This window comes from Spermophilus citellus (assembly GCF_964194105.1).
Source record: "Spermophilus citellus genome assembly, chromosome: 8".
Lineage (NCBI taxonomy): Eukaryota > Metazoa > Chordata > Mammalia > Rodentia > Sciuridae > Spermophilus > Spermophilus citellus.
The window spans coordinates 110771545-110799543 of record NC_138189.1 but is presented as its reverse complement, the minus strand read 5'-3'; the positions used below and the strand labels follow the sequence as shown (position 1 = coordinate 110799543).

At 34.5% G+C, this 27999-nt stretch overlaps 1 protein-coding gene across 9 annotated transcripts in view; it reads left to right on the top strand.

Moving 5' to 3' along the window:
- Positions 1-27999, top strand: part of BMPR1B (bone morphogenetic protein receptor type 1B) — a 370882-nt gene that overhangs the window by 304455 nt on the left and 38428 nt on the right. For 8 of the 9 annotated variants that reach the window (XM_081303652.1, XM_081303655.1, XM_081303651.1 and 5 more), the window contains one exon: positions 21343-21502. In XM_081303652.1, the coding sequence (XP_081159778.1) occupies positions 21360-21502 (143 nt within the window). In that variant the 5' untranslated portion in view covers positions 21343-21359. Of the gene's footprint in view, positions 1-8714; positions 8736-21342; positions 21503-27999 lie in introns of those variants that run through there. The other variant, XM_081303658.1, reaches the window with a different exon arrangement.

Sequence of the window (27999 nt, the reverse complement as noted above, 5' to 3'; positions counted from 1 at the left end):
GGAACAGGGTCTTACTAAGTTGCCCAGGTTGGCCTCGAACTTGTGATGCCCTTGCTTTAGCCTCCTGAGTTGCTGGGATTACAGGTAAGTACTACCATACTGGGTCTCAGGCCTTATATTCTATATATGTCAACCAAAGCAGCTTATTTTGACAGATTAAGTGCAGAAGCAGATATTCAGCTTCTTCTGTTGAGTTAGACATTAAATAGATTTGCAAAAATGTAGATGTGCCACTGTTTTTTGAAAATATGTTCAAGTATAATGAATATACTATTTAAAATACATTAAACATGTGTTAAAACTGTTCAGTTTTAGTTTCTAAAATGCTAAATTGAAATAGGTAAATGGTTAATTCTCATTTAATCTTCTCCAAAATTCTATGAAGTATAAGTACTGTTGCCATGAAATATTTCAGATCAAAGGAAATTAAGAACTATTTTAAGATCACATAACTTTAATAATTAATGCCAAAACTAAGATTCTTAATTTTTTAATTAATTTGTTTAGTTTTGGGGATTAAACCCAGGGCCTCACACAATTTTTATTAACATAATATTCACTGTCCATTTTTCATAGTACAGATTGAGGGAAAAATGCCTATAAGAAAAGCAGAAATTTACATTGGAAATGCTGGCGAGACTAGAGAATTTATCTCCTTACACTGTCATTTTAATGATAAGGTATTTCAGGGTACACATATATAACAGCATGACCCCTAACTTGCTTTAAACCTGGGGATATTTTTAACATAATGCTCTCTCTCCTTCCTTTATTAGCCTTCTGTTTTTTTTTTTTTTTTTTCCTTAATGAAACTGAAAGCAGTCAAGCATCTTTGGGAAGAACTATACTTCCTCTCCCACACAGATGCCATTGAAAACAGAAACACAAAACCCAGTTAGGAGGACGACAGAAAGGTTATGGTAAACAATCACAGCCTTCTGTGGCTACCGGTTTACTTGTATTCAATTTTTTTTTTCAAACCCTAGAAACTTGTGAAGTGTTAGAAGTTTAGCTGAAGTGACTTTAAAAGGGTATAGGAGGAGTTATAATATTTTCAATTAAAAAGCAAAAGGAACTGAAAATGTTTTGAACAGGAAAATGCACATGATAGGGCCAGTCAGCCCATTTCCTCAGAGAAGACTGCTAACAGGGTCACACACCATCTTCCAGTGGTTTCTAAAGATGAGGGCTTAGTACTTACTGCACGGTGCACTCTGAGGCTGGCTTTCTTTACCCACAACCTAGAAAGCCTAATGGAGGATGGAGTTAAGGTTTGGGTCATCACTCTATGATATTTATTTATTCCTTTGTGTTTCTTTATAGATATTTTTCCAATTTATGAAGTAAAAGTAAAAACATAACCAAGTAAATATGTTGTATCAGTAAAATAGAATCATTGTTTAAATATATTTTGTGTATCTAATAAGCTCAAAGGAAATGCAAGTTATTTTCCGACTAATATGTTAAGTTTGAAATTTACATGTCAGTTTTCTTTCTCTAATGTAGTCTCCTTTCCAGTTACTTTATCAGTAACTCGTTAATGCAAACACATAAGCATAAACAAGTTGATGTGTATGAAATATTCCTTAAATAATGCAAATCAGCCTTAAAATCTACTTGAAATTAGATGGATGAAATCAGGGCATTCATGTATACATCAATATTTAATATTTAAGTATATGTACCTATGTATCTTTATATATATACTCAGTATCATTCATATATATATATATATATACATATATATATGGATATATGCACACACATATGTATATATATATACATACATGTACACACACATATATATATGATCTGTATGTATTGTATGAATGATTTCCTGTGCTCATGGCCACGCAGATTTAGTTTATTTTTATTTCTCCTATCCTTGACTAGTTATAGTTTTAGACAATGGCAGTTAGATGTACTTTCTCCAAATCCTTTATGAGATAAGCATAGAGTTGGAAGTAGAGGTGGTAGTCTTTTGATGTACTTTGAAATTACCAGAACAGCTACCACTTCTTTCTGCATGTGATTCCTTTCTTTAGAAACATCCATTTTCACCCTCTGTTATCCATGCAGGGAACGTGGTCCTGTCTGTGTGGCAGTACCACATACGGTATTGACTCGGGATCATTTCCTCACACTCGTTTCTAATCTTGACAGGTATGGTTAACTCTTTTGTAGTGATCTCATGAGTTTGCTCAGTATTCCCTCAACAAATATATCCTGATGACCTATGTTGACTACTTAAACTTTGTTTGGTAAGTCGTCACAGGGCTGGTTTTCCAAACAAGACATCGAGAAGATTTCCAAGTCAGTAACATAACTGGGGCTAGGAATCACAGTTCTGACACCTGTTTGGAGTCTAGTTATCCTGTTACACGTGTGACTTGGCCTTTTGTAAGAGTTGGTGCCTGGTTACATGTTTTGTGTATAAGTTATTACATTTTGATATAACAGGCAAAGCATAAGCCTGTCAGGTTTCCTTTCAGGGATCTCTCACCCTTTCTTCCCAATACCCTCATTTTCTCTTTGTCCTAAAATGCCTCTTCAGTTGGGCTGATTGAGGCTGGGAAAACTGCCCTTTGATCGTAAACCAGGAGAGGACATATGAGGCAGAAACCATCCTCTGTGAGAGGGACGGTGGCCCAAGCTGTGCATCTGGGTGTGTGAGAAGAGATGGCATCCGGCAACAAATGGCAGGGCAGCTCCCCTGAGGCAGCAAGCAGGGATGAAAGATGGTTCCCAGGAAGGAATTAGTGTTGAGTGGAGGGGGCCACAGGGCCATTTCACACCTGGTGTTTCCTAGCTGCTCAGTGCAAGTGGCAGGGAAGAAAGGAGACACATGCATCTTGAAGAATATTTCAAAATTTTGAGAAAGTGTTAGGGGTTGGGAGACAAGAAATGACGGAGGAGGCAAAAAAGGATCTCAGATCCAAAAGGCATATCCTGCACATTACTCAATAGATTTCCCTTCCATCCGCCTCCCACACATTGTGAAGGGTGAGTGAAGGCTTCTGAGGAGAAAAATCAAACTGAGGACGCTGGTGTGTGTAGGTATGAAGTGTTTAAGCAAAGTTATCAGCCACCATTGATACTGCTGCAGAAGCGTAGAGTGTCACCGCACACCCTGTCCTCACATTTAGTTTTCGTTCAGGGGCCTGAGTATTCAGGCACTGGTGATTTACTTAGAAAAGGGTAAAGGGAAACATTTTCTAGATTTTTGATCATTAGCTGCAGGGTTTGTCCAATAATAAGACATTTTTTTGAGGCTTGTAAAATGGCAGGAATATTTGTCAAGTAGAGATAAGTTTATGGGAGTAACAATTTGTTACTTGTGGATCCTCATGGGACATATTTGTGGAGTATGAGTATAAAAAGGAAGGGTATATAAATACAAAACATTTTGAATGGGTATTAATGTTATTAATGATGAATTTTTTTAAAAAAAATTTATTTTAGTTGTAGTTGGACACAATACCTTTATTTTATTTTTATGTGGTACTGAGAATTGAACCCAGCACCCCACAGTGCTAGGCTCTACCACTGAGCCACAACCCCATCCCTAATGATGAATTTTTAAAGATTAAACTGATATGATTTTGGGGGGGTCATGAATAAATAACAATAAGAAATCTAGGATTATTAGGTCATTCTACTGATGGGCAGAAATTTTCTGGACTTGACTGAGAACCTTGTCATCAAATAAGAATTACTTTCTTCCTGTCCTTTTTTAAAACAAAATTGAGAACATGTCACATTTATATTACTCTTTTTATTTAGCAGAGATTTCAAAGGACTAACAACACAGGATTTTTTTTTTTTTGGTTGTTGTTGTTTTTAGCATAAATATGGGTATTTTCACCTCTCAAAACAGTACTCCTATTTTTCTGGGTCATGACTGTTAAACTAGCAATCAAAATACGTAATGCTTTTCTCAAGACCAGTGGCCATTAATGAGATTTGTTTTTTTAATGTTTGTTATTTATAATCTAACATTTATTTATTTTTCTTGTGGGTTGCCATAGTTTTTCATGATATGACAAAAACGCATATGTGTTGGTGTTGTATGTTTTATTGTTCAGCTTGTTGGATTGTTAGGAAAATGGAACAGAAGGGGTGATATTGGAGAAAACATTAAAGGTTTGCTAAGAGGTGGTAGTGAGTTTGATGTTATTAGCAGAGATGCTTTTGAACAATGCTGCTAAGGAATAGGTCTAATGAGATTTTGGATGTTTTTAAAAATTAGTCAGCATTAGTGTAATATTCCTTTAGGGAGCATTTGTAATGCCCACAAGAATGTGTTGGTAGAGGGATCAAATTCCAGGATAACTTGTAGGTACTTTCAGTAGTTGACATAAAGCACACCTGTGTGTTCTCTTCTCTGACCTCAAAATTGTTTTGAAAAGCTTCTGACATCTGGAAGTGTGAAAAAGAGCAGATTTTCATTTGTTTTCTGACAAGTAAGAAAAATACATTCTAAATATAGTGTTGTGCCTCTATATGGTGCTTGCAGTAAAGGCCTGGGTTATATGCTTCTTTTTTAATTCTCAAAATGATTTGTCTAAAATTCTACACGCTTTGGTAAATAAAATCACATTTTTAGCAAATTTGCAAATAATTTTCCATTTGGCTCTCTAAAAATGAAATCTTGATTATTTAAGAACATACAAATAGAATTGCATAAATAGTGTCTGTAAGTCAACTCCTCTGTGAGAAATAAAGCTATTTCTCAGAAAACTACTTTTTCATTGGTAAGTTTGCTTATTTCTTGTTTTTAAATTGGTTCTTTTTAGTTATATGTAACAATAGGATTTGTTTTGACATAATTTTAAAGCATGGAATATAATTTGTTCTAATTCAGTCCCCTCCTCCCTCCCCAAGTTCCCTTCCAACTACTCTGCTTCTTATCACTTGTGGAATAAAGATTCTCCAAGTTTCCATGATATATTTAAATTTTATAGTATATTTTCTTGAAGCATTTTAAAGTACTATAGATAAATGGATATGTATATACATATCCATTTATATATATCCATATATATCCTTATTTATATGAATGTACATATATATATGTGCATTTACTATAAGGTATAGAACAGCACTCATAGGATTTTGTTTTTGATCTAGTCATTTAGAAATTCTCTCATAGTAAATTATTTGTGTATAGGAATAGAGGTCCGAAAGAAAGCTGACCCAGTTCAATTTCACTTTTTACATAGTGATAGCTAAAGCTTTCCTTGATAACATGTATTTGCTCAAATTTCAGTAAATTTATTTCAAACTTCAAATTACTCTGCAGTAACTTCAGTAAGTGAATTGGTCTTTTAAAATATGTCATATCTTATAAAATATTGAGTATTTTTACATTTTAGCATCATTGGCATCCCACATTGATTTTTATTATAGTTACAGATTTTTCTTTTCAAAATTAAGCTTCAGTTGGTTTGGCATCAACAGTGTGTTTCTTGTGATCTATTTAATTGAATAGTTCCTGGTGTTTATTCTAAAATGCAGATAAATGGCTTTCAGCACACTGTTTATAGTGGAATAGCTCCTGAAGTGGGTCGACATTATCAGCTAGAGTCTCCCTGTCAGAACTAATGATCTCTCTGCTTATACTTTCCTGCTGGTGAGGAGACGCTGAACTCCAGAGGCAAGAGCCTGGCACAGCTGGGGTCAGTGGATTGTTTGCAGTGGTTCCTATTGGACCAGGATTTTTCTCCTTACTGATTGGTGTGAAATGGGAATGGGAATATGTCCTGGCCCATGATTTTAGCATGAACAAAAGCTGTGTCCTAAGAACTGGAGTGAGGAATATGTAGGCAGGACCTGTTAGAGAGATTTGCTTTATTTCAGATTGTCTATTTAGTAATTAGCACAGTTTCAAAACTTTTCATGCTTTTTGACTTAATGATAGAGAATAGAAGCCACTAGGAAATTTTCATGTTACTTCTAAGTACGTACCACGGTTTAAATGATGAACATAAATATTTGTATTTCTCAAGATGGACAAAATAAAATAAATAATTGTTAACTATTCATTTATCATAAATGGATCCTTTAAATTCTGAAAGATTATCATAGTCTTACTTAGAGGAAAAAAAAATCTCTTTCAGCAGGGGAGGGATCAACAGGCTTAATGACAATAAACTAAAACTGAGAAGTTTACCAACTTCTACTGTTTGACTGTAGAAGAATAGTGCATTCTGTAGGTTATTATAGGAAAGAGTTTCTTTTTAGCTGAAATGCCAGCTAATTTTGGCAAAATATCTTGTTTGATCTTGTACGTTCATTGTGAATATGGAAAACTTTCTGAGTGAAGTGGCCATTGAAGATATCACTTTGCCCCTTGCTAGTATAGTGATTGTTTGGGAGCATTTTGGATATTTAAAATACAATGTATATGTATTTCCTCTCTTCTTACTCTGATATTGAAATTTAGGATTATATACTCAATTTATCACAGTATTTCAGGATGAAAAGTGTGACATACACACATCTGCCTTATGATTCAAAATACAGAAATTTGTGATGGAATTGTGAGGGGTAATTATTTTTCATATTGCATTTTAGAGTCAGTCTTTTAGTGGGTTTTGGTTTTTATTTTTATTTGGTGGTTGGTTATTTATTCTGAGAGTCCATGCTGATAATTATTTTAAAAAGTAATAAGGAAACATTATGATCTTACTATAGAAGGTGTGAATGAAAACATTATTGGCATGAATAAAGGAATATAAAGAAAGAAAATGAAAGGTAAAATCCGTGAGACTTTTAGAGACTGGACTACAGAAGCTAGTAGGAGTTAAAAACCAAAGTGCTTTTGGAAAATGTTTTGAAAACTAAGCCATTTCTTTATCAAAAGAAGGACAGCTTGGGCAGCATCAGGCCAGAATGTTCCTGTGTGTGCCATACCCAGATTGAAGATAACACAATTGTTATAAAAACATATTTTCAATTCAGATTGCTCCTCGTTTCTCTTCTGCTCAGAACCCAACATGATTGTCCTTTGGCCGTCTTCCTGCAAATGAGAGCAAAGTTGATGGTGATTCAGAGTTGGGCACCATTTTAATGGTAACTTAGTATAATTAAGGGAAAATGGTCAAAACTATGTATCGTAGTCTTACACATATCCATGACCTAATTCATTCACTTTATTTTACCTTGGATGCACAAACTGGATTAATGGGAAGAGTTAGGAGGAAACCAATATAACATTTGTGGCATGCCTCCTAAATATTGGCCTTCCTTCAGTTGGTCTCAGAGTGTTACTTGGAACTCTAAATATAGTATTAGTTCTAACACTGGCATCTGAATGTAAGGTAAAACTATTAAAAACTTGTCAAATTCTGAAATTTCTTTTCACCCTATTTCTCCTAATATAAATCCTATGTATAGATTCAGGTTTTTTTCCCTCTAATAAAAAGCCTTTAGACACAGCTTGGTTTAGCAAGTACTATAATTAGTATCTGAGCAACAAAGCAAAAATAACAAATGTTAAACATATCCCTTAAGTATATTTAAATTATATTTAGCTTTCAAAATTGACAAAATCTCTTTATTTCAAGCTCTTTTTGTGCATAAAACAAACATTTGTTTTTTAACCATCTGCTATTAGGAAAGGACATTTTTTTTCTAAGTTTTAGGTAGTTTAAAGTTGGCAGACTCTAGTGTTGGGACAAATGGTTTTGCTTCTATATAGACCATAAGAGGAAACAGAGTTCAAGTTTGGTGTGAGTGAATAGTCAGCATCCTTCTTATGACAAAGGAACAGCAAAATTAGTTACTTCAGTGCTACTCTCCAAGTAAACTTTAAGCTGTGTGTGCATAGTGGCTATTTCTCCTCTCTTTGAGCCTGTGGTGCTTTTCAGGCAGCCTGTGCATGATAAGTATTTCTTAAATTGATTTAGACTTATTAACAATTTTATGGTGGTTATAATAAACATTTCATTTTGGTTTATCCACACATGATCAAAAGGACAGTTGTCTCAAATATGAACAGTATATAAAATTTTTAGTGAGTCAGTCCAAATTATACATTAAATTTGATGAAAAGATTGAACTAATGGCAATGATTTGGTATTCAATTTTCCCACCATTTTGAAAGGTTGCAGATTATAAAAGGAATTTGACATACATAGTAAAGGTAAACCTCTTTGAAGAAAGATGTTTAACTGCTTGTGTTGCTTATCAATTGTGAAATTGTGCTTAAAATAAGTTTAAGATAGTGCATTTTGAAATACCATTCTGAAGGTCGAAAAGACATGTAAAAAAATAGGTTCTAGATGTTTAAGTGATAAATTCTGAACTTTTTCCTGCCTTGCATATCATCAGAGGCAGCTTTTAACCATCTGGGAATGTTACATAATATACTGTGGTCAATGGCCTCTCTTCTTTGCTTTCTTCTCCTATTCCAAGTTTTCTTGTCTCTTTTACCTTTCCACTGTCATATGCCATGGATCCTGAACACAGTTCAATGCTTGACCGGAATAATCTCTCTTGCCAGCTTATAATCAAAGGAGTACTGAGAAAAACAGCTGAGCTGTATTAGGCAACCGCAGTCTGGACTGCATTTCCTAACTGCTGAATAACACATCACAGGTGCAGGATTAGTGCTGCCTACGGTGCTGGTGCTGGGCTTTTTAGTGGGAAGTCCTAGCAATTCTGTGCCTCCTCCTCATGTCTGTCTTCCCAGGGAACCTGGCAACGATATATCAAGCGTGCAGAAATCAAAAGTGAGTAGTGGGAGACGCTTACCATCTTAGAAACATAAGCAAGATCTGTAAAGCCAATTCTGGCACAAGAAAAAGCTTTTTGAACTTAGACTTTCTTGGCATAGGGAATATAACAATTTGGGGGCTTTACAAATTTTATGCACAAAAATCAGATGACAAGAAAATGCAGCTTAACTGAACTGTCATTCCAATGCATATAACGTAGACTATGCTTAAACAAGTGAAGTTTTATTTTACATGTATTATTTTAACTTCTGTAGCATGGGTGTTGCATGACTGTGTTTGCCCCTGTGAATTTTCCAGCACTGTCATGGTTAAAATTGTTGTGGCTCCATCTAATTATTCTAGTGTTTTGACATTATAAAGTTCTTTGACTCTCTATGGCATTCAACTCTTAATTCATAGATTATTTAAGTCAAAGTTTCATGCTTTCAAATATGAGTTTTAAAAACTGTGAAATTATTTTTTAAAGTATAAGTATTGGATCATATGAAGATTTTGAAAATATAGTGACTGAATCATTTACTTTTGATAAAGAAGGTTATAAAATTACATTAGCAAGATAAAGCATATACTTGGAGAAATGATAGCAAGTGCATTTTAGTAATTATTATCATTTTGAGTATAGATCTTAAGGAAACATTTCTATGGAACATAACAAATTCATAAACAATATCCAATGGATAGCGATGCAGGTTTTCAACAATTTTCTTTAGTTTCAAGCTTTCTCTTAAAATTCTGTAATGGCTTTCTGGTATTCAAATTTTTAAAATTCATTGTTTCTGGAATCATTATTCCCTGATGTTTGAGCAGAGATAGTCCTTTAAACTCATTGATGATGATAGTAGTTGACATTAGTATATTCAAAGTTTAGTTCAAAATGTATGTACACATAATTACACACTATATTTTAATAATGCAAATATTTAAGCACTTTAAATAACAATATATGTTTTAGGTCAATGTGCAGCATATCTAAGGTGTCCTTTAGCAATTATCCTATTGAGGATACACTCAGGATTAGAAACAGAGATCCTAAATACTTTCCAGGTTTTTTCTTTGGGGAAAAAGAATAGCTTGAACATGCTGCTTTAGCTTCTGATCTGTCTAGCTTTTTTGTTACTTATCTTCTTTATATATGGATCTGTTCAAAGTAGTTTTACACATCATGGTGTCCTGAGAATGCTTTGCAAAGCTGCAGAGCAAATTTTGTTGTGGTGGCAAGTTGAACATCACTTCGATTAGCTTCAGAACTCTGTGAAGCAGACCACTGATAGAAACGCCACCGAATAAAACCATAGCTCCTGGCTTGGAAGTCTGTCAAGTTCTAGTTGATTCTTTGACATCATTGTCAAAAAGACCATGTTTCAGTTTCTTTCCAACAATGTGTACCTGAACTGACACATTAAATATTTTAAAATATAGAGACGTTTTAAAATTTTAATCATCCTATCAGTTGCGATTATGTTGACTTGTAAGTATGGATTCAGTTTGATTTTTAAGTATATTTTCAAACATCCTGATTACTTACAAGGTTTTTTCTATTTTAAAGTAGTTTTAGAAGTATTTTAGAGTAGTTTTAGAAGTATTTTAATTAAATAAACATTTTGGTCAAGCTTGTCTAAATTCAAAGGCATGATAAAAATTAAGGGAAAGGCTAGCTATTGTTTTAATTTTTTGAGAGTATGACTGTGATGTCCAAAACTTTAATTACTGCCATAATTAACTATGCTTAGCCAAGTTTAATATCTGTATGGGTTACCTGGAAAACAAATAAATATTAATGCATATGTTATTTGTTGACATTTATCTAATATTTAATCTTTTCATGATTTGATTAAGCCATAATATGGCATCACAAATAAAATAAAATATTTGAGCATTTGAAGCTTTCATTTTTTTTAATCTAGATGTTTTGGGGTCTCTTGGCAGGATTTTATCGGAAAATATGATTATTCAGCATAATCTGAGGGATTTGGTAGTGTGGATGTGCATGGGGAAAAGAAACAATTGCCTCTGACTAGAAACATGTATAAATATTTTATGATAAAACTCTACTTTTATCACAAAACCATCATGTCTCTTCCATTTAAAAACGAATATGTTTTCCTTAGTCTATTCAGTGTTAACAGTCTAGTTGAAATGAAAAACTGGCAGTTTCCTTGGCTTTGGTGGTTATGTTTTCCATAAAATATATGAATTGATTTCTGCCTACCAAAGTAATTTTCCCTCTTAGGCCATCCTATCTATGACTTAAACATTTGATGATTAGATGTGATGTTGTGATGTCTGTTTTATTGTTTTCACATACTAGTTTTTGGTTTCTCTGCATAGTTAGTCTCACCATGTTCCACATGTAGCTGATTTGTCTTATCAGGGAGATTATTTCATTGAGGTCACTCTCAGGTATTCTGGACCATCATGTAATATAGATATATTTAGTTATTATTTTCTTAAAAAGTCAGCATACCACAGGAAGGAAAAAATTCAATGACAGTGTAATAGTCGTCCTTGAATAAACTTGAAATATTTCTTAAGTCAAAAAGCTTTATATTTATAGACACTTTCCTCACAGTGATGAATCTAGAGAGGAAGGGAGAGTAAAAGGAAGTGAAGTGAAATAAAAGAAAAGGGAATGGAAGAGGAAGATGAGAATCAGGAATAGGATAAGAAGAAGAGAAGTAGATCTAAACATGTATTCCCCAATTTTTATTAATGATGGTTCCATGTTGTTTATTTGTGTATATATGTGCCTCTATTTGTATACACACAATATGTGTACATACATATACACACAAGTACATGTATATACATATATTTTTTTTCACCTAAGTTTTTGCTGCCAACAACATAGAAAATCATTTATTTGAAAATGTCTGAGTATAAGGAAAGAATTTTGAAATGAAAATGAAGGTCAGACCTTTTGAAATTTATCATTTAAATCTGAGCAAAATGAGTCAAGTTTGTATATAAAAATCAATTACCTATATAAATTCACTATTGTATATCACTAAGCATTATTTTAAAAATTAGCATTTTTTTAAAGCTCTGATTCTGGTTTTATCCCTGTATAAAATACTCTTAAGTAAAATCAGTGTAGGTATTTAAATTACATTTGATTGAGAAGGGAAATGAGCATTGATAACATTATTTGTTGTTGTAAGCATGTGTGTAGGGCTAGGATGGATCATTCCCAAAGTTCAACAATTCAGCACTTAATTTTTTTTTTTTTCTTGCTGACCTCTTTACTCAAGAGAAAGTACAAACTTCTGTGATTGGAATTTCAATTTCTTTTCTTGCTCCTGCCTGCCCTCTAGTGTGGATGTCACTGAACAGTGGAAACAAACAAAATTTTGGAGTTTTAAGACAGAGAATTAAAAAAAAAAAAGTCAAAAGAAAAATAGATTATTAGGAAACCCTATGACAAAAATGATCACATGTCACTTTTCAATAAATTTTAAGAACGATATCCATTTTTAAGTATAAAAATATGTTGAGATTTAATTTTACTTGGATTGTCTATATTATTCATAGAGATTATTCTCTCTATATTTTCATGTGAGAGTGAGTTCTGATATTTTCTTCACTATGTATGACCTAAAGACAATCCTTTATATCACACATTTAAAATGTTTTATTTATGGTATTTTTAAGAATGTTACTGAGAACAAAATAATTAAAGCATGGCAGAAACATACTTTAGATTATAATGGATGAATATTGAAAACAAAATTTGATTGTTATAAAATTGTACCCATAGTTTTTAATATTGTGAATTTTTCATTTACTTTTGTGTCTTTCAGTTTTTCTGTGAAAGTAATGTTTCATTTTTTTATAAAAATCATATGGAAGAGTATACAATAATATAAAATGATACAGAAATATTTTAAATAACTGATTTATTAAGTATATACATCAGTGAATGAGTTTATTTTGTTTGTACAAAGCTTCTGGCTAGTCATTATCCATTTCCAAATTAACACTCTAAAGAACTTTATATATTTCTGCCTTATTTTTAGAAGAGATTCCATAGAAAATGTGTACATAACTGAAACTATGTATAAAACTAACATTTTAAAGAAATTATATGCAAAAAAATAGTTTAACTGTTGTACTTAAATGGAAGTCACAGTTAGATCTATGCTGATTATTAATGTTATTTCATGAACTTTGATGAATTTGACTAAAAATCTATTCTCTCTCTTATACTGGAGAATCATAAGGAATGTAACTTAATCATGATATACTAACACCAAACTATATGTCATAAATTTGATTCTTCAGTTCAGTTGTACTCCTAAAATCTAGTGGTCCTCTCAAAATTGAGTACTAATTTTAGATTTATTTTCAAAAGCCTTTTATTATCATGGCAATTTGGATAGTTAGCTACCTGGTTTAACCACACTGTAACCCACTATGCTAACCACATACTCAGAATGTCTAAATTCAAACTATTAAGCTAAATAGAGGTTACTATAAAGGGCTGGGGGATGGGCAGACAAGTGGGGGGAGAAAGGAAACAGAAGTAAAATGGGGTATAAAAGAATGATCTGTTTAGTGTAATATTTATTCCTATAAAATTTCTAGGCAAGCTGTGTATGAAAAAATAACTGGAATGTTATTGGGAAGAAATTTTATTGGAATTTGCATAGCAATTAGGTAGAAACTGTTCACTATCTAGCTTTCCTTGGTGAAAAAAATTTAAGATTTTTTGCTTGATTTAGTAAATACAATATATTAAATTATACTCAATGTTTCTTTAAGGTTTATGTACCTTCTACCTTTTCATCAATGGTTATTTTCTTTTACATACAACTTTAAAACAATAAAATAAAATGAGAATTAATAAAGGTCTTACCTTATATGAGCTATCTAAATCAAACTTTTAATTATCTCTTTAGATTTCTGCATTTCTTCTGTTTCTAAAAGAGGGATACTAGTGATAAAAAGTGACATATATTCTGATATGTGGTTTTCATAATCTTCATCTAGATGTTCATTTAATATAAGTACATATATTTTTTTAAAAATTTATTATAATTTGTTATATATGACAGCAGAATGCATTTCAATTCATAGTACACATATAAAGCACAATTTTTTTATGACTCTGGCTGTGCTCAAAGTAGAATCATATCACTCGTGTCTTCATACATGTACTTGGGGTAATGATGTCTATCTCATTTCACCATCGTTCCTATCCCCGTTTCTTCTCCCTTTCCTCCCTCCCCTTTTCCCTATCTAAAGTTTCTCCATTCCCCCATGCTCCCCTCCTCATCCCCATTATAGATCAGCATCCTCATATTGGAGAAAACTTTTGGCATTTGGGGATTGGCTTACTTCACTTAGCATGATATTCTCCAACTTCATCCACTTACCTGCAAATGCCATGATTTTAGTCTCTTTTAATGCTGAGTAATATTCCATTGTGTATATATACCACAATTTCTTTATCTGTTCATCTACTGAAGGCCATCTAGTTTGGTTCCACAATTTAGCTATTGTGAATTGTGCTGCTATAAACATTGATATGGCTGCGTCACTATAGTATGCTGTTTTTAAGTCCTTTGGGTGTAGACCTAAGAGTGGGATAGCTGGGTCAAATGGTGGTTCCATTCCAAGTTTTCCAAGGAATCTCCATACTGCTTTCCATATTGGCTGTACCAATTTGCAGTCCCACCAGCAATGTATGAGTGTGCCTTTCTCCCCACATCTTTGCCAACACTGATTGTTGTTTGTATTCTTAATAGCTGCCATTCTGTCTGGAGTGAGACGAAATCTTAGAGTAGTTTTGATTTGTATTTCTCTCATTGCTTATCTTCTATTTATTTCAGCATCATGGACTAAATTTTTATTAAAATGATCATTCTTTATATATGTATACAGTTGCCTTTTTAATGTCTTGTTACTAGTCTAAAATACCCAGTTTGTGTCCATGAGGCTGGACTTTGTACAAGTTCAGTAGAACTTGACATCTGTGTGGTATAAAGGTGTGTTAAGAATTGTAATGCAAAAAGAAAAAAGTATATGAGAGCTCATGTATACTGGCATGATTTGGCATGAACATACTTTATATACAGAGTTACAAAAATTGTGCTGTGAATGGATAATTATGAATGTAATGCACTCCACTATTTTCATGTTTGTAAGAAATAAATTTTAAAAAAAAGAACTTGACATCAGCTAGTGATCCTTCTGCAAGTCCCTTTCCATAGTTATGACATTGGCCCCTTTTTTCCAACATGAATGGACACTGGAACTTTTTTTTTTTTAGTCTTTCTTTTTTTAGTGTTCTTAGTGTTTAAAATGAATCTAACTATGTCTGTTCACTTTGCTTTTTCTTCTCTTCCTTTTATCCGCTGCCTTCTCTCTGTTAACCTCCAGATTATCAGTTACTTTTATCTGGCAATTGGAAGTATTGTGATTTGTTTGATAGTGATATTTATTCATAGGGAATTGACTACATTTATATTAATAAACAACAATTGCTTGCTTATATGTGAATTATTTCCTTTATTTGATTTTTTTTGACAAGAGCAGGTGAGGAGCTCTCTACCTTACCCATATTTGCATTTTATATAATGTTTAATGAAAAGCAGTCATCATCTCTCAACTTTTCCTTATTCACTTCATTAGGTTGTTGTCTGTTAACCTCAGTTTATGGAAGTGGTGTCTCTCATATGATCCTGCAATAGCTTTACCCTTTTGTTTCTGTGAATGTGTTTCTGGCAAAATAGCATATAGTCTGCTTGCATATTAAAATGTTACGTATTTTTAGAAAGGCTAGAAGTAATAAACATCTTCATATTTATATGAAAGGTGGTTCTTACCTGATTTTCCAGCATTTGAAATGCAATATTTTGCTTTAAAGGTTGCCTGAAGTTACCAGACTCACATGTTTTTCCTTAATAACTGAACGAGCTAACCTAGGATATTCTATAAAATATTACAGGTTGAATATACCTTATTCGAGATATTTGGGGATATAGAAGTGTTATGGATTTCACATTTTTTTCAGATTTTGAAATAATTGCATATGCATAATGAGATATCTTGGGGCTGGGACCTAAGTCTAAACACAAAATTCTTTTATGTTTCACTTATACCTTATACCCATAACCTGAAGGTAATGAAGTTTGTATACATTGAACCACCAGATTTGCGGCATCATATTGGCACTCAAAAAGTTTCAGGTGTTGGAGTGCTTTTGACTTTCAGATTAGGGATGCTCAACCTGTGTAAAATAGATTGTTGGTAATCAATAGAATGAGCTGCATGGATTTACCAACAATGAAGCTCGGGTACATCCTGCATACAACAGGGTAGTAAACCATCAGTGGATTTAGTATTACTATCAAGCCACACTCATTGGCAGGTGGTGACAAAGAAAAGCTGGACAAGTTCCTTCTTTTTGGCTTGGTGATCTTTTTTGGTATCTTGCTTTTTCCGTTGTCATTGATGTTCTTCATTCCATATCAGAATATGAGACAAATTTAATTTTTTCCCTGTTTTGAACTGATAGAGCAATTTAAATGCATTTTCAAATTGCCTAAGTGTTATTTGTTCAAATTTGCAAGTCCATAGATTTAGGCAGATATAGAAACAGGAGTTAAAGCCCCTTTGAATGCAAACTGAAATTTCATGATGTAAAATGATCACAGAGCTAATTTTTCTGTAAGAAGTAGGACCTTTGTGTACTTTGTGATTGTCTGTATAATGACATGAATCCTCCCCCCTCTAATACAGGCTTCAGTGAGCCTATATTAGATATGTTATTTCAAAATCTGTTTTGCTTGTTTTAACATAATTTAAACAGACTTATTATTTTAAAAAAATCATCCCAATCTCTCCCTCTCTAGTAGCAACTTCATCTATGACTTTTCTCATTTTGTCTTTTTTGTATTTTTCCTTATTATCTCTGAATTAAGATGTGTACTGCTGCCTTTTAGCTATTTAATTTTAGGCTTAACCTTTGACTTTCACAATAAAGATGAGGGTTTAGTTCTTTTTTAAAATCATACTCACTGTATGTATATATATTTCTATTCTCTGCCACGTAGGGTAAAATATTTATTTCTTTGGTGTCCTATGTTTCCATCAAAAATTAATTTCTGAACACTCAATTTGGATTTAAAATGCAAAGTTGATTCTATTAATTTCAACAATGTGCAGATTGCCCTTCCAGATTCTTTTGACCAGTTCTCAATGAGACTTTGGGTCTTATCTTATTATGCATGTGTACCATTATTTTGGGGGGTATGCTTCACCTTCCTCGTAGGTTGGAACTGTCATTAGCAGGAACCTATTAATTCATTAATTCTTCTTTTTAAAAATTTATGTTCTTATTTTGATGGAGCATCTCCTTCATCAGACTTAAATGATGTCTCATGTATGTGTCATTTTATTCTAGTTTTTGGTTTTACTGTGGGAAGTTCAGTGCCATGCTTAATTATTTTTTTTATGGTAATGAAGATTGAACCCAAGGGTGCTCTACCTCTGAGCTATTTTCTCATCCATTTTTAGTTTTTAATTTTCAGACAGGGTCTCACTGAGTTTCTGAGACTGATTTCAAACTTGCAGATCCTCTTGTCTTAGTGTCCCAAGTAGCTAGGATTATAGGCGTGCCCCACCACATCCAGCTTGCCATACTTATCCTTTGTCTTTCTCTCTTTTTTCCCTTGCTTCTGTCTCTGTAAAAACTTAGGGTTTTCTTTCGTCTCCAGTGTTAGGGAAGTTTACAATGGCACATTTGATGTGTCTATTCTTAAGCTTCATGGGTCTTTTCAAATTAGAAATTCATAGTTTTCATTTATGGGACTTTTCATGACTTATGATACATATATAAGTCTTCTCTGTTTTCTCAAGTCTCAAGAGAGTTAATATTATTTATATGCTGAATTTCCTGAATTGATGCTCTAAGTTACTTAAACCTTTTCCTATATGTTTTGCTCTATTAGATATTTCTTACCATTTATTTTTTCACTCATCTGAGCTCTTGATTTATACAATATTTTTTGGGGGGTGGGGAGTTGCTGAGGATTGAACTCAGGGGCACTCAACCGCTGAGCCACATCCCTATCCCTATTTTGTATTTTATTTAGAGACAGGGTTTTGCTGAGTTGCTTAGCACCTCACTGTTGCTGAGGCCAGCTTTGAACTTGAGATCCTTCTGCCTCAGTCTCCCGAGATGCTGAGATTATAGGCCACTATGCCTGGCAGATACAAAACTTTGTTTTTCTAAAGTTTTTATTTTCTTTCTTTCAGTGATCTATTTTTTCCAAGTGGAAGTGGATTTCTCTATGCTTTAGTTTTATTTTCAGTGTTTGATGTTTGAGGCATTCTTGAGATACTTAAGTGACTATGAATTAGTGGCTCATGCATAGGAGAGCAGAGCACTGGAAGATGTATACATATATGTTACTAGAAGAGTTTCCTGGAAGCTCTTGTGCTTGTCACTAGAATGCCTCCCTGTAGGATTACACAGATTCACTGAGAAACCCTCAGTTTCTCCATCTTCAGCTTTTTGTTTGTCCCTGGCCCAGTTCCCTAGGGAAGAAGGCATAAGCCACATGCACTGAGTTCTGGAAGCCATGGTGGGGAGGAGGATGGGAGGCAGTAGTGTCCGGTGCATGCATGTAACCCATGAGCCTGCAGTAAGGTGGGGCACCTGCCCTTCTCTGTGCTTGATTTCCCATAGTCCCTGACCTGCATTGGTGGAAAAGGAAAATAAGGAAGGTGTCTCAATGATGTGACATACATGTTACCCTTCCAGTCCTCTGCAGGGGTGAGGAAGACAAATTACTAGCCTGTAGGGAGTAGGGAGGGGTATCCAAGCTCTATGTAGAAAAATAGATTTTTAGCCTCCTGTTTTCATTATCTCCTTCACCTTCCTTTCTCACAGTGCCACTTCTAGATTCTTTGGGGAGTTGTCTGGTAAACTTACGCTGCTTCTCAGCTTCTCCCCTCCTTTGTTGAAGGAATCTGTTTTCTTGGCTTTGTTGAATCAGCCATTGTTGGTCCTTCTGCTCCCCCAGCTTTTATTTCTGGTGTCTCCTCCTTCTTGATCTCTGATTTTGTAGGTTTCTGTCTAGCCCATTTTCCTCTTATTGTAGGAGGATTCCATAACTAGACTACTCCATAATCCACTCTTTTCACTAAACATTATATTCTACCATTTTTTTTCTTGTCAATGAGTATACTTAATTCTGTTTCAACATTTTAATGGCTATAAAGCCATCTCATTTCAGAGATGTAACTAATCCCTTACTGTGGTAAGCATGGATTGTGATAAGCAATACTGCAAGGAATCTTCTAGCTAAATTTTATACCACTCTTTAAATAGATTGATGATGTTAGAAAATTGTCAATCTTCTCTTAAACTGTTTCTCCCAAAATGATGTCTTATTTCCAATCAGATGAAGAGGTTTCCTTTTCTACTTTAGACCATTCAGTGTCACACATTTCATTTAACGACTTTTCCCAGAAGATGGGAAATTCAGTGGATGCTGTATTCATCACAGTAACTCAGGTTGTTTCTGGGGAAGTGGTATGCACCCAATACATGTTCCTTAAGTAGATATTTGCATAATAAATAAATTTTTATTATTTTATTTTTAAACTTCAAAGACAGCCTGGTATGGAGGGAAGTAGAATGCAGTTAAATACCCCGTTTTCATCACTTTATCCCTTCAGGCAATTCAGGTCATCAAGTTAGTAAGGTTGAGAACCAGATTTAAAAGAAAGGAGCCTTGGGACAGGGTAATATAGTGACATACCCACACACCACCTGGATCACAAGCTTACTGACATTCCTCCTGAACAAACTTGTAACAAATGGCTTATAAAATGAAGTACTAACAGGTACTGTGTTTAACTTTTCTTTTTCTGTTGTACAGAAATAATATACACCTATTGAGATTAATGTGTGATTGGATTTAACAAATAGTCTTTGCTTAATCTAGCCTAGGGTTTCCCAACATGGAGTCTGCACATCAGCTATCTCAAACTCAAATGGATCTTATTGAATATGCTCTCTCCTTGACTCACCTGAGATTTCCAGAATCATAAGCACTGTGGACAGGGAAGGATTCTTTTTTTTTTTATTATTATTAGTTGCTCATGACAATACAATGATCTTGATACATCATACATTTGAATCAAATGGGGTATAATTTCTCATTTTTCCAAGTGTACAGGTTGCAGAATCACATTGGTTAAATAGCCACATTCATACATACAGCAATACTAGTGTCTATAAACGTTTAAAATACCTCACATGTCCACTGGTCAACATCCTTTACTAGACTAAGTTGGCAAAGAAATGTTTGTTAGGTACACATAATGGAAGTTTGAAAAACGTAATGAAATATCAGAGTTAATAATGCTAGAAGGAGATTCTAATAAATGTCATTTTATTAATTTTTACTTCAACTACTAGTCTCTAAGAATTTGACTAATTAGCTTAGAAATTGAGGAAATCATCCTAGATTATTTTCCCCTAAATTTCTTATTCTGTGATGTAACTGGTGAAATTAATTCGTGATTCAAAAAAAAATCACACTGTAGCTATTGCATATTATGGCACTTCTTACACATAACTTCAATTTAAAAACAGAGCCCCACAGTATTTGGTTTAGATAATTTTTGTTGAAATTTGATTTATAGTCTAGTTAGGTGTGTTATGAGAAACATTATAAATTGAACATTGGTTAAGGTGATAGTTATGGAGGGATATGGTGTATATGAGAGCTCTTAACACAATTCCTGAAACACACTTCAATTAATGCATTTTCCCTTTTATGTAACATATGTTTGCTAACCTTGACATCAAATGTAGGTGTTTATAATTATCTTCATTTTAAAGGATAAGCAAATGAAGTTCAGGAAGATTATTTATAAAGTTTTCCAAGGACAACTAGCTAGTGTATACTCTAGTTGATTGTAAAACCAGGAAATTTTGTCTACAAAATCATATCTACTATATTGTCATCCACCAAAGATAATAGGAACATCACTAAATAGTATGTCAGCACCTTCACGTATAAAAGCTGATGGGGAAGATGTATCTTTAAAAGTACATCTTGATATTTACTAAGTTTTTATTTTCCTACCTGATTTTATTTAAGGAAATATTTCTGATATTTTCTTTTTAAAAAATATGTGATGTGTGTCAAATACAGAAACCTTGTGATGTGGTAGAAAGACAGTTTTAGGTTTCAAGCAATCTGTATTTTAAATTCTAGATCCTTTATTTAAACTTTGTGAGTCTTGATTTTTCTCATCTGAAAAATGGATTTGATAATATTTACCCCTTGCATCAACATAAAGAGTAATCTTTAAACATGGATTCATTGAGCAACTTGTACTCCGTTAAATACAAGTATTATAATTTGATACATAAAGCAGTATCCTGGGAGGATTCTGGGTATTTATTTGGGACATAAATAGAATATGAGACATACATGGAAGGTATATTTTTAATATAAAGTGGAAAACCCTCTCTTTTTTGTTTAAACCTTAGTCATGAGTATTTCATTTCTTATTTACTCTCACTTTATTTTTTGGCTACCCTGCATTTGCTTTAACTCTCACTCTTTCTTCCTTTCAGGAAACTTCCATGATAACATGCTTTTGCGAAGTTCAGGAAAATTAAATGTGGGCACCAAGAAAGAGGATGGGGAGAGCACAGCCCCCACCCCTCGTCCAAAGGTCTTGCGTTGTAAATGCCACCACCATTGTCCAGAAGACTCGGTCAACAATATCTGCAGGTTGGTGATATAAATCATTTAAGCCTAGCTTTAACAAGTGGTCACACTTTTTTTTTTAATTGTAAGCCAGTATTTCCAAAGAATACATTTTGAAGAATAGTACCTAACTACAATGATGCTTAGAGCTGTGCTGTACTTAGGGAAATACAGAATTGTGTTTTACCCTGACACAGCATTCTGAAACGTCTTCCTTCCTTCATATAGCACTCATGCACATAAACAGCACAGATCCTAGCCTTTCTGTCAAGGAGCAAAACTACTTATTATTTTTTTTTTTCAAAATACCAGCTCCCTGCAGTCAATTCAACAGCAGCAAGTGCCACATATGTGTGATTTTTTTGTTTTAAGAATTTGTGGGAAAGAACACCTAAGCTATTGGAAATATTGACAAACTGGCTCTGGGAAGCAATATCATGTGGAGCGTATGTGAGTCCATCAGATGTCTTAGGAAAGACATTGTCAAAGAACTAGAAAAGTCAACATTGAACTTGATAATCGTGGTTTTATAAATGCTTTGTAACATTTGAAACTGAACAGTAGGCATTTTTCTTACTTACATGTCCTTATGCACTCCCATCCATCTTGCTGATCACCATGGCTGTTTACTCTCTAGTGAGAATAGCAGTCTAATGAGGCTAGAATGTGCCAAGGGAGAAGTGGATAAGTTAACCAGAGAAGTGTGGATCTCAGGAGTTAAAATGTCAGAGAAGCAGAACAGACTGTGTTATAGTTTGGATCTAGAAATATCCCCTGAAAAGCTCATGCTTTTAAAACAAAATCCCCAACACAGGAAGGTTCAGAGGTGGGGCTTTTAGGCAATGATGAGAGCTGTAACCTCATAAGTGTCCTAATTCATTTGATGAATTAATAATTTGAATGGATAGTTACAGGTGGTAACTATAGGCAGGTGGGGCAGGGCTGGAGGAAGTAGTTCATTGGAGGAGTGCCCTTGGGGAGTTGATCTTGTCCCTGGCTTCTTGCCTATCCTCTCTCTTCGCTCCCCAGCTGCCATGAATTGAGCAGCTTTCCTCTGTCATACCTTCTGCCATGATGTTCTGCCTCACCCTAGGCCCAGAGCAATAGAGTCAGCCAGCCTTCAACTGAACCTCTGAAACTGAGCAAAATAAAACTCTGAAACAAAATGAACTTTTGCTCATCTAATTTGTTCTTGTCAGGTATTTTGGTTAGTGACAAAATAAAAAACACCTGACTAACACACATCTGGGACTTTATAAGCCAAGAATGTATGGGAAACTGATTTGAGTCTTTTTTAAAATTTTCCTTTCAGAGAGTTTTTGTAAAGTTTCCTATGATGCAGAAAATCTAATATAGGTTAAGAATCTCTAAAAATTCAGAAATCCAAAATGCTCTAAAATCTGAAATTTTAGATTACAGAAATGATGTGCCATAAATTGAAACTTACAAACCTAACCTCCTGTGGCAGGTCATAGAATACAAGCTCATTACATTATGTTATCTTCAGGCTATGAGTATAAGATGTATGTGAAACCTAAATGAATTTTATTTTTAGATTAGTTCCTGGCCCTTAGATATCTCAGGAATATGCAGTTATTCCAAAATCTGAAAAATTCTCATGTCTGAAATACCTCCAGTATGGGTAAGGACTGCTCACCTTGATAAGCTTACTAGAATATCCTAAAGATCTATATAATTAACACAAGAAATAACATATTAACTGACTAACACAGGGAGAGAAGTTGTTGGGTGTATTCAAAAGCACATGTCTCATTTAATCAGCAGTACCATTCAGAAGGGAGGGGAATTGCATATTCTCATTTTAGACATGGGATTTGGGATCCAGGGTGGTCTGGTAACTTGGCTCTTTACTGCAAAACAATGCAGAGATCACTGAGTTTTGTGCTATGGTAAAATAATTTCTAGTTGTTTTTCCTGGGAAATACTATCTCTTTACAATAAACAGAAGATTGTCAGGAAAATTAATTTGTTTTTCTGAATAAAGATAAATTAGCAGGAGGAAGCAAATTAAGGGGAGGTAGTTTACTGTTTTATCTAAGCCTGTGGTGTTCGTAATACATCTCTGTGTCATTTGAGCTATTGTCTTAGTAATCCTTTGTTTAGGATTTTCCATATCTATCTCAGTTTAAAATATTTGTCTTTTTTTTTTTTCATTAGCCACAGGAGTGTACTAAGTTGGCTTGGGAGAAAATGGCCAGGCAGGGAAATTCTCTGTTGTAAGAAGGGGAGCTTATTGTGTTCAAAGAAGACTGGTTTTCTTAGAACAGAGGGTGTAGGAGATGTGGTAGGAGCTGAGCATGGAGACAGGGGAAAGATAACTATGCCTGGTAGGCTATCGTAAGCAAACCTAAGAGCCTTGGAAGCCATTGATAGAGGAGGTGTTTCAGTGGTAGGGCCAGTGGAGAGTTACATGATCCTTTTTGTCTTTTTAAATTTGCTTTGCTGCAGTATATTAAATGGGTCAGGAGGAAACAAAAGTGAATTCAAGAAATATAGTTAGAGAACTTGGAAGGGGATTCAGTAAGAACAGTCCACGTGAGAAAAGGATCTGGAGCTAGTGTGGTGTTGGTGAGAGAATTGGATGCATTTGAGAAACATTCAGAAGGTAAAGCTGAATGTTAATGGATTGGATATTGGAGGGAAGAGGACAAAAGAATTTTACAAGACTTAGGTTTAGATTTAGGTGCATAGTATAGCTTTTTATTGAAAGAAGATAGAGGCAAAGAACCATGTTCCTGGCTCCAAATTGAGTTTTTTTTTTGTTTGTTTTTGTTTTTTGACATTTTCCAATAAATAAGTGAAACAGTCTGTACAGTGGGATATGGATCTGTGCTCAGAATAAAGATTGCTTTGATAGTGTAGCGTACGTGGAGCATTGGTTAGTGTTTGCTGTAAAATACACTATCTCAAAGTCACAGAGGCTTACATGTAAAGACGTTTATTTTTTTCACATAGAGTTTGATAGATGGGTTGCAGTTGTGTTGGGCTCTGCTGGGATTGGGTGGGCTTGACTTCAGGCTGCCAATGGGGTACAGGCTTGCTCTATATTTCTTCATTTTTCTTGGACCAGTGGTTTCCTGGGATATTTCTTTCTCATTTCATCACTCCTGTGGAGGAGTGATGTTTTAAAGCCCCTTTCTGCATCATGTCCTCTGATATTTCATTAATCAAATAAAGTGATGCAGTCAAGCTCAAAGTCAAGGGGAAGCCATCATGATGGAGAAGGATGAGGAATTGGGATCAATAGTAGAACAATCTACCACCTACCAGAGCAGGACTGAGCCTTGAGACATTTAATGCTTAGGTCAAGGACATGTCCCAGGAGATTAAGAATTAGTGTCCCCAATGCTAATTTTACCAAGGGAAATATTAAGGCTGACTATCTTCAATGCAATTTGAGGTCAAGTAGAAAAAGAACTGGAAAATGGCAGTCAGGTCCAATGACATCAATAGGATCAGGTTGGAAATATTTAAGGTAGTAGAGATGGAAGCCAGGTTGAGATGGGCTTTGAATTGTATGTTTGCCAATCTTTGATTTTTGATAATGAAAGAAAGAAAATCACAGGAAGAAAAACAGCAATGACCAAAGAATCCCTCAAAAGAACATAGTTATGACCAGCATAGGTGGGTTAACTTGGAGAGGTCAACAGAAAACTAATATTTGCTGAAACTTTTATAAGTTTATAAGTTTAAAATAACTTTTATAAGTTTCAGTAGCATATTTATTTTACCTATATTTAACTAATAAACATTTCTATATAGAATGTAGCATTATCTATATTTTCCAGGTAAGAAATCTGAGGCTATGGAAAGTTAAGTAATCAGTAGGTATGATGACATGATGAGAAATTGTGGCCACAATTCCAAAATCACGAATTCTTAGCCAAAAGCCAACCCTGACACTGGTTCTTAGAGGATTGAACATCCACTTTTTTTTTTTTTTTTTTTTTAGAAAGAGAGAGAGAGAGAGAGAGAGAGAGAGAGAATTTTTTAATATTTATTTTCTAGTTTTCGGCAGACACAACATCTTTGTATGTGGTGCTGAGGATCGAACCTGGGCCGCACGCATACCAGGCGAGCCCACTACCGCTTGAGCCACATCCCCAGCCCCAACATCCACTCTTGAGTAAAATGCACATGTATTTTTCTAATGAGATTTCAACTCCAATTGAGACTTCCATGAGCTGAGATCAATAATGTGCAAATCACAGGGACTACTTTTGTTCCCTTGTCCTAAGACATAGACTAAATCCTTGACTTTCCACCTTCATTTCTGTTAGCTCACACTGGATTCTTTGCCCTCCAAAGAGTAATTCTCTAGATTTCTCTGGTGAAAGATAGCCACCCCCTCTAAAAGTAAAATAAAAATGAATTATTAAAAAAAGAATATAAACTTTGCAAATTACATGCCCCCTTTTTTCTATTTCTATCATTTAGACATGGATTTATACACTGAAATTGCTGTATGAGTTTCAATTTCTATATTAACTCCTTCACAGACCAGCAATAAGCAATTTTCTGTCCTGCTGGGATGTAACTTAAGCAACGCTGCATTAAGTCTTGCACTCTGAAGTAAAGCAGTTTTCAAGGCAAAGGGGTGCTTTCTTATGCCTTACATAAGGGCTGGTCTAAGTTGTTTGGCCTGAGGCCTTGTACCAGGCAAATGTCAGTCAAACAGTGTGTCCCAGGAAGGCTTCACGTTCATCACATCCCCAAAGGGACTAGAAATGAGTACTATCTACTATAAAGAGATTCTGAAATACGTCACTGTGAGATTGTGAGATATGTTAATTCAGAGGATGTGTCCTCAGTTCAGGGGTTCATAAATTCTTCACCAGTACCATCAATTTATTGCTCTATCAACCAAGTTCCAAGGCCAAAGTCATGCCTGGATTGCTCTCTATTAGCTGCACGTGTGTCTGCTACCCAATTGCATGCCATTCCCATTGCTCATGGTTTGCATATTGGAGAATATAGTGCAAATATATCATGACTGAGTATCTATATATCTATAATCCAAAGTAAGGGTAAAACCATTTTACTTTTCCCCTCACGATGATGTCTGTCTTCTAAATGTTTTTCCAAGAGTAACTTTGCATTGTAATCCTTCCAATTCCTGATTCTATTCCTAGGACCATAGACCATCAATGCAAAGTCTTAAATAACTCTTCTTATGTGATTTTTTCACTATGCAAATGTTCTGTGTCATTTTCCTGTTATATCAAGTGTTATCTTAGACTTGTTTATTTTTCTGTGTATAACTGAGTCTGGCTTTATATAGCCTTCCTGTTTTACTACTGTGATCTGTGATAGTCATATTTGTTCTCTCTCAACATCTCTTTCAGGTTTCTTCACGCCTTCATGAATGTCTATCCATTTCTAAAAATTATGTTACATTATTTTTTCAGAGGTAATTTTTAGTATTGGACACTGAACAAAAATTCTGCCCAAAAGTTTTCAGGTTTTAGAGAGATAATAAATTGAAATGTATGTTTGCACAAAAGTTATGCAAATGACACCAAGCTGCTTAAATTGGGAACTAGACAGGTCTCCCACTATATATCTTGAAGGTCATAGGGCCAAAAGGAAAATCTTAGGGGCTGCAAGTCTTTTTATAGGGTATATTAACTTGGGACTTTTAAACCTCTTCCTGAGTCTTCAGACAGGTGCTCCTGACCTAGTCTCAGAGGATTTAAAATGAACGTGCTTACCTTGTATGCTGAGTATCACTGTAAGGCATCCAGTTTTTGTCACTGTTGCCCAGGCCACCTAAACATTGAACTTTATGATTCTTTTCCAGGAGAGCATTCTGATTTCGAACTATTGCACTTAGAAGAATGGTGGGTCCCTCATTAGAAATTTATTTAGTTGGAAGAGTATGTGATTTCAAATTTGCTGACAGAGCCTTTTATGAAAGATAACTCTCCTTTTATGCCTCTCATTAATCAGAAATGAGAATGTCAAATGAGGCCAGTTTATTATTGGGCTTAATGAGAAGTCAATAGTGTAGGGCTCTTTAAAATGGTACATAGAGAACCATTGAAGGTTATTGATCAAAGCAAGAAAATGTAGAATCTATCAGGCAATACTGTGTGCAGTGGGTAAAGGGTTAAGAGAGGAAAGAAGTCCTTCAAAGAGACAGTGAGGATCTGTACAGGGTGGTGGAGGTAAAAATATATGAGCACTTGATGAGTGTATAAACTGAGACAAAGTGGAGAAGTCTTATACGTCAGAAAAAATAAACACAATACTAAGTCATTTAGTGTGTTAGGGAGGAGGGGTGTACACTAGTTATATGTTCTTGAGGACAGAATAGAAAAAGGCAGCCCCTGCTGGGCTTTGTCATTAATGCAACTGCACCTCCCAACTGCACAGCCCTCTCAGAGAAAAAGCCAGAGGAGGGCACGGTAGAGCCATATATATTTCATTCCATTCCTTTCCAGTTGTATGGGAATCTATCTAAGAAGTTAAGGAAGGAAAACAAATCTCTAGAATTCTGT